This window comes from Choloepus didactylus, chromosome 3 (assembly GCF_015220235.1).
Source record: "Choloepus didactylus isolate mChoDid1 chromosome 3, mChoDid1.pri, whole genome shotgun sequence".
In the NCBI taxonomy this organism is placed as follows: domain Eukaryota; kingdom Metazoa; phylum Chordata; class Mammalia; order Pilosa; family Megalonychidae; genus Choloepus; species Choloepus didactylus.
In genome coordinates, this window is record NC_051309.1 from 51,876,814 (window position 1) to 51,895,821 (window position 19,008).

Sequence of the window (19,008 nt, forward strand, 5' to 3'; positions counted from 1 at the left end):
CTCCTGTGACCTGAGCCTCTTCTCGTCTGGGAAAACCTGACTGGGGTGGCCTTGGAGGTCAGATGCCTAGACAACAGAAAACTACAACCTACATGAAGAAAAACAAAGTTATGACCCAGTCAGAGGAACAAACTTACACTTCAACTGAGATACAGGAATTTAAACAACTAATGCTAAATCAATTCAAAAAGTTTAGAGAAGATACGGCAAAAGAGATAAAGGCTATAAAGAAAACACTGGGCATACATAAGGCAGAAATCGAAAGTTCAAAAAAACCACAAGCAGAATCTATGGAAATGAAAGGCACAACACAAGAGACGAAAGACACAATGGAAACATACAACAGCAGATCTCAAGAGGCAGAAGAAAACACTCAGGAAATGGAAAACAAAACACCTGAAAGTCTACACGCAAAGGAGCAGATGGAGAAGAGAATGAAAAAAACATGAGCAATGTCTCCGGGAACTTAAGGACAAAACGAAATACAAGAATGTAAGTATTATTGGTGTCCCAGAAGGAGAAGAGAAGGGAAAGGGGCAGAAGCAATAATAGAGGAAAAAATCAATGAAAATTTCCCATCTCTTATGAAAGACATAAAATTACAGATCCAAGAAGCACAGTGTACTACAAACAGAATAGATCTGAATAGGCTTACACCAAGACACTTAAGAATCAGATTATCAAATGTCAAAGACAAAGAGAGAATCCTGAAAGCGGCAAGAGAAAAGCAATCCATCACATACAAAGGAAGCTCAGTAAGACTATGTGCGGATCTCTCAGAAAAAACCATGGAGGCAAGAAGGAAGTGGTGTGATATATTTAAGATACTGAAAGAGAAAAACCACCAATCAAGAATCCTATATCCAGCAAAACTGTCCTCCAAATATGAGAGAGAGCTCAAAATATTTTCCAACAAACAGACAATGAGAAACCTTGTGAACAAGATACCTGCCCTACAGGAAATACTAAAGGGAGCACTACAGAGTGATAGGAGAAGACAGGAAGGAGCAGTTTGGAACACAATTTTGGGAGATGGTAGCATAGCAATGTAAGTACACTGAACAAAGATAACTATGAATACGGTTGAGAGAGGAAGGTTGGGAGCATGGGAGACACCAGAAGAAAGGAGGAAAGATAAAGACTGGGACTGTGTAACTTGGTGAAATCTAGAGTGTTCAATAATTGTGATAAAATGTACAAACACATTCTTTCACGAGGGAGAACAAGCAACTGTCAACCTTGCAAGGTGTTAAAAATGGGCAGGCATTGGGGGAGGGATGCAATCAACATAAACTAGAGACTGTAACTAACAGAATCATTGTATTATGCTTCCTTTAATGTAACAAAGGCAATATACCAAGGTAAATGAAGATAAGAGGGGGGAATATAGGAGGAGTGTGAGACACTTGACATTGGTGGTGTTGTCTGACTCTTTATTCTACTTTGATTTAAGTTATCTTTCCTTTTGCTGCTTCCTAGCTGTCATTTTTTTTCCCTCTTTCTTTTTTCTTTTTCTTTTGCCTCTCTACCTTCTTTGACTCTCCCTCCTGCCTTGTGGAAGAAATGTAGATGCCCTTATATACATAGCGGTGAAGGTGGTGAACACATAAATATGCGACTCTACAGGGAACCATTGATTGTTTACTTAGTATGGAATGTACGGCATGTGAACAAAACTATCTTAAAAAAAAAATAGGTTGATGATGAAACCTTGTGGGCAATACACTGCGTAAAATAAGCCAGACATAAGGACAAATATTGCAGGGTCTCACTGATAGGAACTAATTATAATATGCAAACTCATAGACATGAAATATAAGGTGCCAAGATACAGGACAAAGCTAAAGAATGTGGAGCGGTTGCTTAGTATGAGCAGAATGTTCAACTAGGATGAACTTAAATGTTTGGAAATGAACAGAGGTGCCGGTAGCAAGATGTGAGAATAACTAACGGTGCTGAATGGTGCGTCAAAGTGGTGGAAAGGGGAAGCTAAGAGTCATATATGTTACCAGAAGTAAAGCTGGAGGTCAAAAGATAGGAATGTATAAAACTGAATCCTATAGTGGGCAATGTCTGTGATTAACTGTACAAATATTAGAAATCTCTTCCATGAACCAGAACAAATGTATGACAATACAACTAGAAGTTAATAATAGAGGGGCATACAGAGAAAAAAATATATACCTATTGCAAACTATATACTACAGTTAGTAGTACTTCAACATTCTTTCATAAACAGAAACAAATGTACTATACCAACACTACGAACCAACAATGGAGGGAGGTTGGTTAGGGATATGGGAGGATTCGAGTTTCCTTTTCTTTCTTTTTTTTTTTTTCCTTTCATCTTTTGCTTTATTTCTTGTCTGGAGTAATGAAAAGGTTCTAAAAATTGAACAAAAATTAAGTGTGGTGATGCATGCACAGCTGTACGAGGGTACCAGGGGCAACTGATTGTACACTTTGGATCTTTTGATAATTGTATAGTATGTGAACAATCTCAATAAAAATTTTAAAAAAAGTGCTCTACCCAAGTTTCAAATTAAAAAAAAAAAAAAAATAGATATCTAGAGAAGATTTAAAGCAGTGTGGCAAATATATCTGGAAGTGAATGAGGCTGCAGACAGAGAGACTACTTCATATGCTAGACCTGAAATAATGTTTACCTGAACTAAGGAAAGGGAAAGGAGGTGGCTCAAGATACACTTCAGACTATGTCAAACAGTTGTTTGTTTGTTTTTTTAATTTTAAAATACTAATACTTACGTAGGAATAGGAACTTGACATGGAGGACAAGGTAATGCAGTTTGAATAAATGTTGGTTCAGAAGGCTGTTCCCAAGGCCCTGTAGGCTGGTGCTACAAGTAAAATATATAACAACCTTAAGTCACACATATTAAATCATATCACCATCATAAGAATCTAAAGAAAACAGTTCCATGTATTTTCCACTCAAGCAGTGTGAAATTTTTTCAAGTAAGCAACAAACTGTGTTTACTGAAATATTTTAATCCCCTTTTTTTCTATCAGAATGTTCCTCTCCACACACAGTTTTGATATTAAAAACTGGGGCAGACTCCAGTTTTTAAATGGTAGAACAAAGGCAGTGTGGCCTCCTTTGCCTCTCATAAGCCAAAAACAGCATTTTCTGAGAAACAGAATTGTAAACTTCAACTTCTACCAGGTGAATGTAATTTCCATTATCTTATTCACAGTTGTCTTCCCAGCACCTAGAAGAATAGTTGGCATATATAAGGGCTCAATAAATATTTGCTGAATAAGTGAACTAATCTTTGAGGAAGCCAGGATATCTACAATCCTAATCACAATACATGAAGGGGACTACCAAATTCATCTATTATCACGATTACAAAGAGCCTATCATACTATACTTGCAAACATTTGTTTATTGGTTCCTCTGCTTTTCTATACTGTGAACCTCTTGGGACAAAACACCAAATCTTATTTACCTTGACCCCAACTCCTAGCTCAGTGCTTGATATCCAATAAGTGCTTAATCACTGCTTGTTGAATGACTACGTAAAATCAAGAAATATGACCCACAAGTTTTTAAAGCAATGCACAATCTCTTTAATAATACTGTTCCCTTACCCTGCCAGTTTGCTTTATTAATGCTTGATCATGACATGGAGCAGGACACAAGTGACCACATTTCTCCAAAACTTTTTGGCAAGGTTGATGACATGGAGGACAAGAGCCAAAGTGACAGCGATGTTTTTCTTGACTTGTATGATGGCAAGTTGGTGGTCGACTAAATTAGAAAGTACAATTTTTTAAATCATTTTTAATCATTGAACAATTACATCTAAAGTGCAATTATCTCTTTATATATCTTCTGATTCTATATAAAATGGGCATACTGTGAATATTAATATTTGAAAACACTAAAGCAAATTTAAATTAAAATACTTATAACGTTAAAAATCAAACTAAGACACACAGATACAATTTTTTGAAAAGTTTCATACTAACCTACATAGTTCTTTGCACTTGGGTGGTCTTGTGGTACGTTCTCGGCCACAGGGTACTATCACCTTTGTATTACCACAATTGCATTTCACATCTACAGTTTCCGGGCAGGGATAGCAACTGCCTGAAAAAAAGTCTGAGACTTAAAAAGAAGTTTCTGTAACAATCCAAATGTCCATCAACGGCAGAATGGATAAATTAGCTTAGTATATTTGCACAATGGGATACTCTACAACAAGAAATTACAATAATATTTATGAATCTCACACACATAACATTGAGCAAAAGAAGTCAGATACAAAAAGTATGTACTATATGATTTCATTTACATAAGGAAACAGGAAAAGCTAATCTATACTGTTAGAAATCTAGAAAAGATACAAGCAGAGTTTCAGAAATGCTGGTAATGTTCTGTTTCTTGATCTGGGTTTTGCTACACAGTTATGTTCAGTTTGTGAAAATTCATCAAGCTATACACTTATGATCTGTATACTTTTCAATATGCCCAATGTACTTCAATAAAGTTTTTAAAATTTCTCTAAAATTTGCTAAAAGTTCTGTGATAACTAATTTAACACAAGTTGTTCATTCAAAACTATAAAAACAAAAATGGAGTTAAGTCTTCGGAAGTCTAATGTTAACAATAATCTTTTTGGCTTGTTCTCAAATATTTCTATTCAAGTACATTATTTTTAGATAAATTCCCCAAGAATAAATTCTCCCTCATGACCTGATGTTGGTTATTAAGAAGTACAGTCAATTTTCAATCATTCATGCTTTTTAAAAAACAAAATGCTGAACCCTCATTTGGGTCCATAATTCCAAATATTACTCTTCAAAAATTTCAAAAGGAAAAACTGTTTGATTTTCAGCTGTTTACCCTTTCATGTTATCCATTGGTAGAAATCTACAAATACAAAATTAAAGAAAGAAACCTTTAAACCAGAGAAAAATGCTAAACAGTTATCTGTAAGTCTCTGACATCATCTTAATGGCTTTCTTCCCACTCTCGTTTTCCAAGTAAGGAACCCTATTAGAAATGAAATAATAAGGAGGAATATGAGTCCTCAACTAAGGAGTGTATATTTTAAAGAGTTTGCTGTCTATGTATCAGAACCAAGCAAAATAGTCAGTAGTAGTTAACCAGATAAGGAACACAGATAAATGATGAAAAATATCCTGGTTTAATGCCTCTAAAAGTTCAAAATTTCCATAAAATAATTACAAATCAAGAATTTTGATTCAAGCAGTGAACACAGAAAAAGAGAAACCAAGAGTAAAGAACACTATGGGGAAAGACATAACGTATTGTTTTCTATGTGTTTGACAAATTAAGTATAATCCAGCAAAGTAATATCTTGACGGTATTACAAGCCAAGTTATTCTGACCAAGTTATAATTTTTAAGTTACTAACATTCAAGTTAGTTCTCACGTAGCATCTTATATCAATTTCCATGCTTAACATGATAGTTTTTCATTCATCTTCAACAATTCTAGAAGAATTTATCAAACATAATCTTTTTGCCAATCTAAACTAGAGAATCACTTTTATTTTTTTTTAGATTAAATCTTGAGAACAGTTAAGGGACAATTTCTCTAAACAGTCTTCCTACCAATCAACTGAATTTGTTACAGATACCTATACAACACAGCAGATAATAATTAAAATACCTTTAGTAATAACATTAAAAAAAAAAAGCAGCATACAGAGAATATAACAATAGTGGCCAGTGCCCAAAATGGGTATCATTCAGCAATTCCAGAAACATAAACAGATGACCTTGAACTTCGAAGAACTATATATCAAAATTTCACATTCACAGTACAAACACACAATTAGTATCCTTTCCCCAAGTTACAGTACAATTTTAATTATGAAGGCATCTAAAATGATGTACAATGGTATGAAATAATGATTCCAAACTCTGCAAAACTAAATAAAGCAAATGACTAGCTTCTTCCACAAGTCACAAGAAAAGAAAAAACAAGACACAGGGAGGGAAATTATAAATTAGAAGACTTTAGAGATATCAACCAATTGCAATATGTCAATCTTACTAGGTTCTTGAATCATACAAACTGAAGAAAAATTTATGACATTTATGAGACGGAGAAATTTGAACACCAGCTAACATATTTAAGAAATACGTTAAATTATTTTTAGGTCTGAATATGGTATGTTGTGCTTTTTTTTTTTTAAGTCCATCTTTTAGAGAGGAATACTGAACTATTTATGGGATTTACTTCAAAATAACACAAAAGAGGGAAATGCTTTCAACACTTCTCCTCTAAGTATAACGTTTGCTCTAGCTTCTTTGGAGATACTTTTTATCAGGTTAAGGATGCTCCCTTCTACTTCTAGTTAACTTTTTGTCATATATGGATGCTGAATTTTATCAACAATCTTTTAGACATTTCTAAGATATCTCATTTCTCCTATGATCTGTGAATGTGGTGAATCACATTATTAGATTTTCTAACGGTAGAACAGTCTTACATTAGTGGAGTAACTCCAACTTGGTCATGATAAATTAAGGATCTGAATAACTAAAAATATAGAATTGGACGGCTGGATTTGAGTAGCTAAAATTCTAATATTTTTATAAATAATCTCATGAGTTAGACTGCCTATAATCTTCTCTCTTACACCTTGTTCTGGTTTGCTAAAGCTGCCATTACACAGAACACCAGAAATGGATTGGCTTTTATAAAGGGGGTTTATTAGGTTACAAATGCTACAGTTCCAAGGCCATTAATGTCCAAACTAAGACATCAACAAGAGGATACCTTCACTGAAAAAAGGCTGATGGCGTTTGAGGTTCCTCTGTCACACGGACAGAGTCTGCTGGGCCTCTCCCAGGGTTAGCTTCTGGTCTCTGCTGCTTTCTCCAAAATGTCTCTGGGTTTCTGTCTTAGCTCCTCTCTTTCAGCTCCTGTGCATCTTTGCTTGTTTCTCTGTTTCTCCCAGGGCATTTCTTTCTAAGCATCTGGGGGTCCCCTCTTAGCTTCTCAGGGGCAAACTCTGGGCTTCATCTCTTAGCTTAGCATCTCCAAACGTCCTTCTGTCTGCATCTCCCAGCATCCCCAAGCATCTGAGTCTGTGTCGGCTCTTAGCTTCTCCCCAGGGGCAAACTGGATTACATATCTTAGCTTCTCTGAGCTCCTTCTCTCCATGACCTCTCTTGAAGGACTCCAGTGATCTAAGACCCAACCTGAATGGGGGTGAGGTCACACCTCCATGGAAATGACCTAATCAAAAGGTCTCACCTACAGTTGAGTGGGTCACATATCCATGGAAACAATCTAATCAAAAGATCCCACCCTAATCAAAAGACTCATAAGTCTGCCCCCACAAAACTGCATAAAAGAACATGGCTTCTGTGGGGGGCATAATAGATTCAAACCAGTATACCCTCCTTGTCAGATGATATGAGTTGGGATGTGTTCCTTTTTATATATACTCTCAAGTAGTTTATGAAGAGATTGAAATGATGTGTTCCTTAATGTTTATTTGTTAGAAATTGTATAAAAATCAACTAAGCCTGATGCTTTCTTGGCAGGAAAATATTGAACTGCTGATCCAATTTCTTTAATGGTTATAGGACTAGTCAGGTGTTCTACTCAAAATAAAGGTATGTTTTAACACTGACCAAGAGGCCCTATATTTCCCCAGCAATCCTTTATCCTACCATTTCCTTGACCCTGGAGCACTTCACTTCAGTCACGGTGGCCTCCTTGCTGTTCCTCCAAAGGTCAAGCATGCTCCTGTCTCAGGGCCTCTACAATCACTGATTTCTTACCTGGAACACTACCCCACCCCTATTTCCACATGGCTGGATCCCTTACTTCTTTCAGGTCTCCTCTTAATTGTCATTTTTTTCATAGAACCCTCCTCTGGTCACGTGATACAAAATAGTATACACCATCCGCATCATCACAATTTTAATTTTACTTTAATTTCATTTTATATTTGTGACTACTAGTATCCTATATTAATTTGATTATTTACTTGTATTCTAATGGTGGAGGGCTAAAAGTAAGTTTCACAACAGGGATTTTGTCAATTTTGTTCATTCATTTAATCCCAGTGCCTGACACTTAGTAGACACTCAAAATTACCTAAAGAATGAATTGAATTTTGGATTTTAAGGAAATGTAAACTCGATGGTTCACAAATGTAATGTGACTACAAAAGGAAATAAAATCCTTTTAGTGACAGTGAAAACACACCTGAAAAACTAGTTCTAAACTTCACAATTTAAAGACACTGACAAATTAGAACACATCCATAAGAAAATGTCTACAGGGTTAATAGAATCTGATTACTCCTAATGAGGAGGCAATGTAGGGTAATAAATTATAATCTTTGGGTTCATATCCTGACTAGTTAAGTGACCTTGGGTCGATAGTCTCTTTGTTTCCTTACTTAATAAAATAACAGTTAATTCCATATACCTTGTAGGATTTCTTAAAAGATTAAGAGATTAACTGAGATATCTAGCATCTGAGTTATTCAAAAGAAAGACAATGAAAACCATTCAGTAACCTGCCTCATGTCATAAAGCTAGTAAGCGGCAGAGCCCAGAGCTGAACCTAGAACCTCTTAGCCTACCTAAGTCTATGTTCTTTCTACTACTCTATATCATCTCTCAATCCACTTCATATCAACATATTAGCATTCTGTTCATTTAAAAAGCATGAAATACTCCAAATGGGTAAGTTAACTCATTAAAGTTTTCAATATCTAGTAATAATTTATGACACCGTTCTCAAAGGTAGTCCGGGGACCCCTAGTGGTCCCTGAGACCCCTTTTAGGGGTTTTGCAAGGTCAGAATTATTTCCATAGTTGAATAATACCATGATGTTATTCTCTCACATGCAAAGTTTTCCAGAGGCTATATGAGAAGTGATATCACAACAGACTGAATGCAGAAGCAAATACATGAATCCAGCTATCTAATACTTAGGTAGACATAAAAGACATTTACAAAAATGTAAAACAGTGCCTCTCATCAAAGTTTTTTTATTTTGGAAAATAGTTTTTGTTTTTTGTTTTTTTTCACAAAAAAAAATTTATGTTAAGATGGAATAGGTTTACTATTGCTATTTTGAATAAATTAATAAATATTGCTATATTTTACTTCCAATAGATAAAACCCACATTAACAAAAGCTCTTTGGAGTCCCCAAAATAATAAAGGGATACCGAAATCAGTAAATTTGAGATCTATCCAATAGTTCACTAGATTTAATTCTACATAAATATCTAAAAACCAGAAAAAAGCTGAAAAACCTATGAACATGCTAATTAATTTTAAAACTCTGGGGAAAGTTGTTTAGGAAACAATACAGTCCTAAAGAAAGGACAAAATTTTTAGATACAGAAGACCTGTGTTCAACCTTTGGCTCTACCACTTTACTAGATATTTCCCTACATAAGTCACTGAATCCTCTTTAGCTTCAATCTCCAAGTCCATAAAATAGAGATATTGAGGACTGCCCCACCTTATTCTCAGGGTTGTTAGGAGGACCCAGGAGGATATGAATATGAAAGGTCCTATAAACTATCAAGCACTATACAAACATAAAATTGCAGCCATTATTACATTTTACCTCTATGGCAGACAGATGGACACTTATGGTTTCTACATCCTAAAGTCCGTCCACAGTTTTGATCACAAGGTGGACAGTTACCAGGGCAACACTGTAGAGAAAGCAATATATAAAGGATAAGTCATTTGAAAATCCATGCACAATATGAATGTCACTACTAGTTATTCACAGAACTTAGGGAAAGCAAAAGATTCTTTTCAATACAACAATAAAAGTATTTAAGAATATCAACATTCTCATGGTAAACGGACACACTGTCTAAAGATTTACAAATTTATACAGACAACCTAATTTAATGAACTCAGCCTAAGTTTTCTTGCCCTTTAGTTAATTATTCTGTGACTTAAAACATTCCCATAAAATAACTTCATTTGTTTTTTTCTATGCAGAGATTGACAACGTTAATAAAAGAAATAGATCTGGTCAAACTCTATAGCCAATTCAGGCAAACATTCAGTCTGGCTAATTTTTAAATTTAATTTAGCAGTTCTTCTCAAACTTTGGCTCTAAGACTAACAAAAGGAGAGAAGCAGAGAGAGACTACCTGCTTCTAGCTTTATTTTCACTTTCCTGATTTCCTTCTCTCTGTGGCAAATATAGCTATGACCTGTCCAATTTTTCATTCATAAACAGAGTGCTACTACTTAAAGTCCATTTTGTCATCTTAAGCCTTTCCTTGAGGTCTAACATATCCTAAAGGAAACAGAGACTACAATTATCTTAAAGAAACTTAGACTTATAACTTATACACAAGAACAAGTTTCAGTGTATTAATATAAATAACTCAAAACATTATATACATTATTGAAAAGCAAGTAAAGTCAAAATAGTTCATTAAATTAGACAAGTATTTACTGAATAATACTATTGCATATCACTTAGTCAGTGACAGTAGGTGAAAAAGGTAATATGTGCTCCATGAAGACTTTAATAAGCCTATAGACACTTCTGCTTCTGGTCATGATGGAGTAACAACAACTGGGTTTACCAGCCTCCCTTAAACAACTAGAAAACCAAACAGAATATATGAAAGAAAAATTTTCAGACATTAGAAAATTAGGCAGCAGAGAAGAACAATCCCTAAGAGAAGGAAAGCAAGTTGAGTCCTACAATGGCACCAACTTAAACCTGGAGATTTCCAGACTGTAGCAGAGGGAGGAGAATCATAGTCTGTAGTCTTGCCAAGTTGAGAAACAAAATTTATAGTTCAGAGAGGTCAGTGTGGCTAAATTTTGTGGAGGAAGGTGGCTGTACAAAGAAAGCACTGGAGAAGTATTCCTTAAGTCTTTAGCTGAGTACTGGTCTGTACATATATGAGAGGAAACTACCCAAAACCTGTGAAGAATCAGGCAAAACGATTTCGAGAGATTATAGAGGACTGGGAAAATGCTGCATTCCCTACAGCTGTAATGGAAGGATCTCCTAATACTCAGAAATTAAGTAGAATACTTAAAGAGTTATTGCTTCAGTAGTGGGGACAAATTAGATCTAGACAAAAGGCTGTTCTAGAACTAACAAAATCAAACCTCAAAAAGACCAAACTGTTTCCCAGTAACTTTACTTCACCCCAAAAAAAAGCCCAAAAATGTTTTTAAATAACAAAAATGGCACCTAAAAATGTAAAATTTACAATATACAGAACCCAATCAAAAATTACCCAGCAAGCAAAGAAGCAGGTAAATATGACTCAATACAGAGGAGAAAAACTAATCAACAGAAACAACCACAGAAATGACAGATGATAGAATTAGTAAACAAGGACATTAAAACAGGCATTATAAATAAATTCCATCCCTACATTCAGAAAGATAGAGAAAAGCATGAGCATGCTAAGGAGAGACACAGAAGACATGAAAAACCCAAATTAAACTTCTACAGATGAATGTATATAATGTCCAAGATTAAAAATATACTGGATATGATAAAAATGGGATTAGACAACACCAAAGAAATTTAGTGAACTTAAAGACAAAACTACAGAAATTATCTAAAATAAAACAGAGACTAAAAATTAACAGAGCATCAGTAAACTGTGCGACTTCAAGCAACATAATATACACATACATAATTGGAGTCTCAGAAGGCAGTGGATAGAAGAAACAAAAAATATTTGAAGAAACGAAAGACAAATATTTTACAAACCTGATATAAATTCTGAGCCCACAGATCCAAGAGTCTCAACAAAAACCAGGCTACAGAAACATGAAGAAAACTACATCAAGAAACATCATAAACAGAGGAGATCGTGGAAAGACGGAGGAGTAGAAGTCCAGGACTGTCCTTCCATCAGAACAACTATTAAATAGGAATGGTCTGAAACAACTATTTTGAAACTCCAGAGGCTAGAACACTGTACAGCATCCAGGAAAGAGCAAGAGGAAGAGACTGATAAATTAAAAGTAAAGAACCAGAAATAGCTCTTTCCAGGAAGCAACTACTGGTGTCCATTCCCCACCCTTGCGGCAGGCCACCATGGGGTCCAGCCCTGGCTAGCTCACTGGTGACAGGAAGGGACACAAAGAATCCTCTTCCCCAAAACCAGGGTTGGGCATGGCTGATCACTGATCACAGCTTTTAATTAGAGACTTGAGATCACTGGGTGACCAGCTCTGAGGGCAGCCACTATTTCAACCTGCCACAGACAAAGGCATCAGCAGAGCAGACTGAAAGACATTATTCTCCCTCAGTGCTGTGTGACAGTTAGTTGTGGGGATGCATGTGCTGAGCAAAAGACTAAAGGATATCAGGAAACAAGAAAACAATGAATGAATAAAATGAGAGTCTAAGTAAAGAGATAGAAATTCTAAAAAGGAGCCAAACATAAATATTGAAGTTGAAGACCCCAACAACCAAAATTAAAAATACCCAGGAGAGTTTCAAGAGCAGACTGAAGCTGGGAGAAGAATTAGTGAACTTGAAGACAAGATGCTGAAATGAGTCAGTCTCAGGAACAGAAGGAAAAAGGAAAGATTAAAAGTGGAAATAGCCTAGAATAGCTATGGGACACAATCAAGCACATCAATAAACATGTTATGGGAATCCCAGAAGAAGAATAAAAGAGAAATGGGCAGAAAGAATAGCCAAGGAAATAATGGAGAACTTTCCGAACTTAGCAAAAGACATGAATATGCACATCTCAGAAGCTCAGAGAACACCAAACACAGTATAAACATGAAAAAAATAAATCCCATCACATATTGATTACACTATCACATGCAAAGGACAAGGAGAGAGGATTGAAAGCTATAAGAGAAAAGCAATGAGTTACATACAAGGGCGTTCCAATCAGACTGAGTGCCGATTTCTCATCAGAAACCACGTAGGCAAAAAGACATAGGCTGAAATACTTAAAGTACTAAGAAAAAACAACTGCCAACAAAGAATTTTATACCTGGTAAGACTTTCTTTCAAAAATGAAAGATTAAGACATTCTCAGATAAAAACAAAAGATGAAGGAGGAGGCGGGGCAAGATGGCGGACTGGTGAGCTGTATGTTTTAGTTACTCGTCCAGGAAAGTAGGCAGAAAGCCAGGAACTGCGCGGACTGGACACCACAGAGCAATCTGACTTTGGGCATACTTCATACAACACTCATGAAAACATGGAACTGCTGAGATCAGCAAAATCTGTAAGTTTTTGTGGCCAGGGGACCCACACCCCTTCCTGCCAGGCTCAGTCCCATGGGAGGAGGGGCTGTCAGCTCCGGGAAGGAGAAGGGAGAACTGCAGTGGCAGCCCTTGTCGGAAACTCATTCTACTGATCCAAACTCCAACCATAGATAGACTGAGACCAGACACCAGAGAATCTGAGAGCAGCCAGCCCAGCAGACAGGAGACAAGCATAGAAAAAAACAACACGAAAAACTCCAAAATAAAAGCGGAGGATTTTTGGAGTTCTGGTGAACATAGAAAGGGGAAGGGCAGAGCTCAGGCCCTGAGGCTCAATGCAAATCCCCAAGAAAAGCTGATCTCTCTGCCCTGTGGACCTTTCCTTAATGTCCCTAATTGCTTTGTCTCTTAGCATTTCAATAACCCATTAGATCTGTGAGGAGGGCCCTTTTTATTTTTTTTTTTAAATCCTTTTTTCTTTTTCTAAAACATTCTAAGAAGCCCAACACAAAAAGCTTCAAAGACTTGCAATTTGGGCAGGTCAAGACAAGAGCAGAACTAAGAGAGCTCTGAGACAAAAGGCAATAATCCAGTGGCCGAGAAAATTCATTAAACACCACAACTTCCCAAGGAAAGGGGGGTGTCCGCTCACAGCCATCATCCTGGTGGACAGCAAACACTCCTGCCCATCGCCAGCCCCATAGCCCAGAGCTGCCCCAGACAACCCAGTGTGACGGAAGTGCTTCAAATAACAGGCACACACCACAAAACTGGGCGTGCTCATCAGCCTTCCCTGCAACCTCAGCTGATTGTCCTAGAGTTGGGAAGGGGGAGCAGTATGAATTAACAAAGCCCCATTCAGCCATCATTTCAGCAGACTGCAAGCCTCCCTACACAGCCCAGCAGCCCAGAACCGCCCTGGAGGGCCGGAACTCACCTGTGACATAGCACAGTCATCCCTCAAAAGAGGATCAGGGGGTGCACGGCCTGGAATACGGACCCATTTGCAAGTCTCAGGAGCCATACGCCAAAACCAAGGACTTGTGGATCAGTGGCAGAGACAAACTGTGGCAGGACTGAACTGAAGGATTAGACTATTCTAGCAGCTTTAAAACTCCAGGATCACCAGGGAGATTTGATTGTTAGAGCCACCCCCCCTCCCTGACTGCCCAGAAACACGCCCCATATACAGGGTGGGCAACACTAACTACACACGCAAGTTTGGTACACCAATTGGACCACACAAGACTCACTCCCCCACTCACCACAAAGGCAAAGCAGGGGAGAACTGGCCTGTGGAGAACAGGTGGCTCGTGGACACCACCTGCTGGTTAGTTAGAGAAAGTGTACTCCACAAAGCTGTAGATCTGATAAATTAGAGATAAGGACTTCAATTGGTCTACAAATCCTAAAAGAACCCTATCAAGTTCAGCAACTGCCAAGAGGCCAAACACAATAGAAAATTATAAAGCAAATGAAAAAACCAGACGATATGGATAACCCAAGCCCAAGCACCCAAATCAAAAGATCAGAAGAGACACAGCACCTAGAGCAGCTACTCAAAGAACTAAAGATGAACAACGAGACCATACTATGGGATACAAAGGATATCAACAAGACCCTAGAAGAGCATAAAGAAGACATTGCAAGACTACATAAAAAAACAGATGATCTTATGGAAATTAAAGAAACCGTTGACCAAATAACAAACATTCTGGACACTCATAGTACAAGACTACAGGAAGGTGAATAACGAATCAGTGACCTGGAAGATGACAGAATGGAAAATGAAAGCATAAAAAAAAGAATGGGGAAAAAAAATGAAAAAATCGAAACGGACCTCAGGAATATGATAGATGATATAAAACGTCCAAATACAAGACTCATTGGTGTTCCAGAAGGGGAAGAAAAGGGTAAAGGTCTAGGAAGAGTATTCAAAGAAATTGTTGCGGAAACTTCCCAAATCTTCTAAACAACATAAATACACAAATCATAAATGCTCAGAGAACTCCAAATAGAATAAATCCAAATAAACCCACTCCGAGACATATTCTGATCACACTGTCAAACACAGAAGAGAAGGAGCAAGTTCTGAAAGCAGCAAGAGAAAAGCAATTCACCACATACAAAGGAAACAGCATAAGACTAAGTAGTGACTACTCAGCAGCCACCGTGGAGGCGAGAAGGCAGTGGCACGATATATTTAAAATTCTGAGAAAAATTTCCAGCCAAGAATACTTTATCCAGCAAAGCTCTCCTTCAAATTTGAGGGAGAGCTTAAATTTTTCACAGACAAATAAATGCTGAGAGAATTTGCTAACAAGAGACCTACCCTACTGGAGATACTAAAGGGAGCCCTACAGACAGAGAAACAAAGAAAGGACAGAGAGACTTGGAGAAAGGTTCAGTAACAAAGAGATTCGGTATGGGTACATTAAAGGATATTAATAGAGACAGGGGAAAAATATATATGACAAACATAAACCAAAGGATAAGATGGCTAATTCAAGAAATGCCTTCACGGTTATAATGTTGAATGGAAATGGATTAAACTCCCCAATTAAAAGATAGAGATTCGCAGAATGGATCAAGAAAAATGAACCATCAATATGTTGCATACAAGAAACTCATCTTAGACACAGGGACACAAAGAAATTCAAAGTAAAAGGATGGAAAAAAATATTTCATGCCAGCTACAGCCAAAAGAAAGCAGGTGTAGCAATATTAATCTCAGATAAAATAGACTTTAAATGCAGGGATGTTTTGAGAGACAAAGAAGGCCACTACATACTAATAAAAGGGGCAATTCAGCAAGAAGAAATAACAATCATAAATGTCTATGCACCCAATCAAGGTGCCACAAAATACATGAGAGAAACACTGACAAAACTAAAGGAAGCAATTCATGTTTCCACAATAATTGTGGGAGACTTCAACACATCACTCTCTCCTATAGATAGATCAACCAGACAGAAGACCAATAAGAAAACTGAAAACCTAAACAACCTGATAAATGAATTAGATTTAACAGACATATACAGGACATTACATCCCAAATCACCAGGATACACATACTTTTCTAGTGCTCATGGAACTTTCTCCAGAATAGATCATATGCTGGGACAAAAAACAAGCCTCAATAAATCTAAAAAGATTGAAATGATTCAAAGCACATTCTCTGACCACAGTGGAATACAATTAGAAGTCAATAACCATCAGAGACTTAGAAAATTCACAAATACCTGGAGGTTAACCAACACACTCCTAAACAACCAGTGGGTTAAAGAAGAAATAGCAAAAGAAATTGCTAAATACATAGACACGAATGAAAATGAGAACACAACATACCAAAACCTATGGGATGCAGCAAAAGCAGTGCTGAGGGGGAAATTTATAGAACTAAATGCATATATTAAAAAGGAAGAAAGAGCCAAAATCAAAGAACTAATGGATCAACTGAAGAAGCTAGAAAATGAACAGCAAACCAATCCTAAACCAAGTACAAGAAAAGAAATAACAAGGATTAAAGCAGAAATAAATGACATAGAGAACAGAAAAACAATAGAGAGGATAAATATCACCAAAAGTTGGTTCTTTGAGAAGATCAACAAGATTGACAAGCCCCTAAGCTAGACTGACAAAATCAAAAAGAGAGAAGACCCATATAAACAAAATAATGAATGAAAAAGGTGACATAACTGCAGAACCTGAAGAAATTAAAAAAAATTATAAGAGGATACTATCAACAACTGTATGACAACAAACTGGATAATGCAGAGGAAATGGACAATTTCCCGGAAATATATGAACAACCTAGACTGACCAGAGAAGAAATAGAAGACCTCAATCAACCCATCACAAGCAAAGAGATCCAATCAGTCATCAAAAATCTTCCCACAAATAAATGCCGAGGGCCAGATGGCTTCACAGGGGAATTCTACCAAACTTTCCAGAAAGAACTGACACCAATCTTATTCAAACTCTTTCAAAACATGGAAGAAAATGGAACACTACCTAACTCATTTTAGGAAGCTAACATCAATCTAATACCGAAACCAGGCAAAGATGTTACAAAAAAGGAAAACTACCGGCCAGTCTCCCTAATGAATATAGATGCAAAAATCCTCAACAAAATACTTGCAAATCGAATCCAAAGACACATTAAAAAAATCATACACCATGACTGCGGTCGCGGTTACTGCTTCTAGGGGGAGGGGCGGCCGGTAGCCGAGCCCTCAGCTCTCGGGGCTGCTCAAGGGGTACCGGCGGCGGGGGCTCTTTCCCGGAGGCGAGGGCGAGGCGGAGGACGTGGCCGGGGTCCTCGGCGGGAGGCGTGCAAGGTATGGAGGGCGGCGATAGGGACAAGACACTCTTCATCCAGTAGGAGTATGCGCCAAAGAGATTTATTCAGGGGTGATTACAGGTTATATAGGCTGGTAAGAAGGGCAGGGCTGGAAAGGAGGTGAAGTAGCCTTAAATGGCAATATTGAAGGGATAGGGGCTAGGATTGGTTCTGAGAGAACGCCGGAACCGTAGCAGCGGGGCGGGGGTAGTTCTGGCCACGGGCATGCGCGCTGGCGGTGGCAGGAGTGGCCTTGGCACCAGGGAGTGAGTGGGTAAGATAAGGAAGTGGGGAAAGGGCAGTTGGGAGAAAGGCGGTTTCCTCCGGCAAGCCTCCCCTGCCAGTGGCATTTTGGGTGAGGAAAAGGGAGCTGCCTTGACCTCGCTCTCCAGGCTCGGGGGGGCTGCAGAGGGCACTCACGCCCGTACCTACTACCCTCCCCAGGGGGTGATCAGGTCCCCTGGCCCAGGCCTGGCAAGCCGAGGTACAAGCTCAGACACCCGCACATGACCAAGTGGGGTTCATTCCAGGCATGCAAGGATGGTTCAACATAAGAAAATCAATCAACGTATTACAACACATTAAAAATTCAAAAAAGAAAAATCAAATGATCATCTCAATAGATGCTGAAAAAGCATTTGACAAAATACAACATCCATTTTTGATAAAAACATTTCAAAAGGTAGGAATTGAAGGAAACTGCCTCAATATGATAAAGAGAATATATGAAAAACCCACAGCCAGGATAGTACTCAATGGTGAGAGACTGAAAGTCTTCCCCCTAAGATCAGGAACAAGACAAGGATGCCTGCTGTCACCACTGTTATTCAACATTGTGTTGGAAGTGCTAGCCAGGGCAATCCGGCAAAACAAAGAAATAAAAGGCATCGAAATTGGAAAAGAAGAAGTAAAACTGTCATTGTTTGTAGATGATATGATCTTATATCTGGAAAACCCTGAGAAATCGACGATACAGCTACTAGAGCTAATAAACAAATTTAGCAAAGTAGCGGGATACAAGATTAATGCACATAAGTCAGTAATGTCTCTATATGCTAGAAATGAATAAACTGAAGAGACACTCAAGAAAAAGATACCATTTTCAATAGCAACTAAAAAAATCAAGTACCTAGGAATAAACTTAACCAAAGATGTAAAAGACCTATACAAAGAAAACTACATAACTCTACTAAAAGAAATAGAAGGGGACCTGAAAAGATGGAAAAATATTCCATGTTCATGGATAGGAAGGCTAAATGTCATTAAGATCTCAATTCTACTCAAACTCATCTACAGATTCAATGCAATCTCAATCAAAATTCCAACAACCTACTTTGCAGACTTGGAAAAGCTAGTTCTCAAATTTATTTGGAAAGGGAAGATGCCTCGAATTGCTAAAGATACTCTAAAAAAGAAAAACGAAGTGGGAGGACTTACACTCCCTGACTTTGAAG

General features: G+C 37.6%; 1 protein-coding gene across 6 annotated transcripts in view; it reads right to left on the reverse strand.

Moving 5' to 3' along the window:
* The window catches only part of NFXL1 (nuclear transcription factor, X-box binding like 1), a 110,164-nt gene that overhangs the window by 57,582 nt on the left and 33,574 nt on the right, over positions 1-19,008 (reverse strand). For all 6 annotated transcript variants that reach the window (XR_005215855.1, XM_037829742.1, XM_037829746.1 and 3 more), the window contains 4 exons: positions 9,605-9,695; positions 3,994-4,114; positions 3,613-3,772; positions 2,767-2,858 (listed from right to left, as the gene is read on the reverse strand). Coding sequence is in view for 5 of the 6 variants with exons in the window: in XM_037829742.1 (XP_037685670.1) it covers positions 2,767-2,858; positions 3,613-3,772; positions 3,994-4,114; positions 9,605-9,695 (464 nt within the window). In the remaining variant the exon portion in view is untranslated. The remainder of the gene's footprint in view (positions 1-2,766; positions 2,859-3,612; positions 3,773-3,993; positions 4,115-9,604; positions 9,696-19,008) is intronic.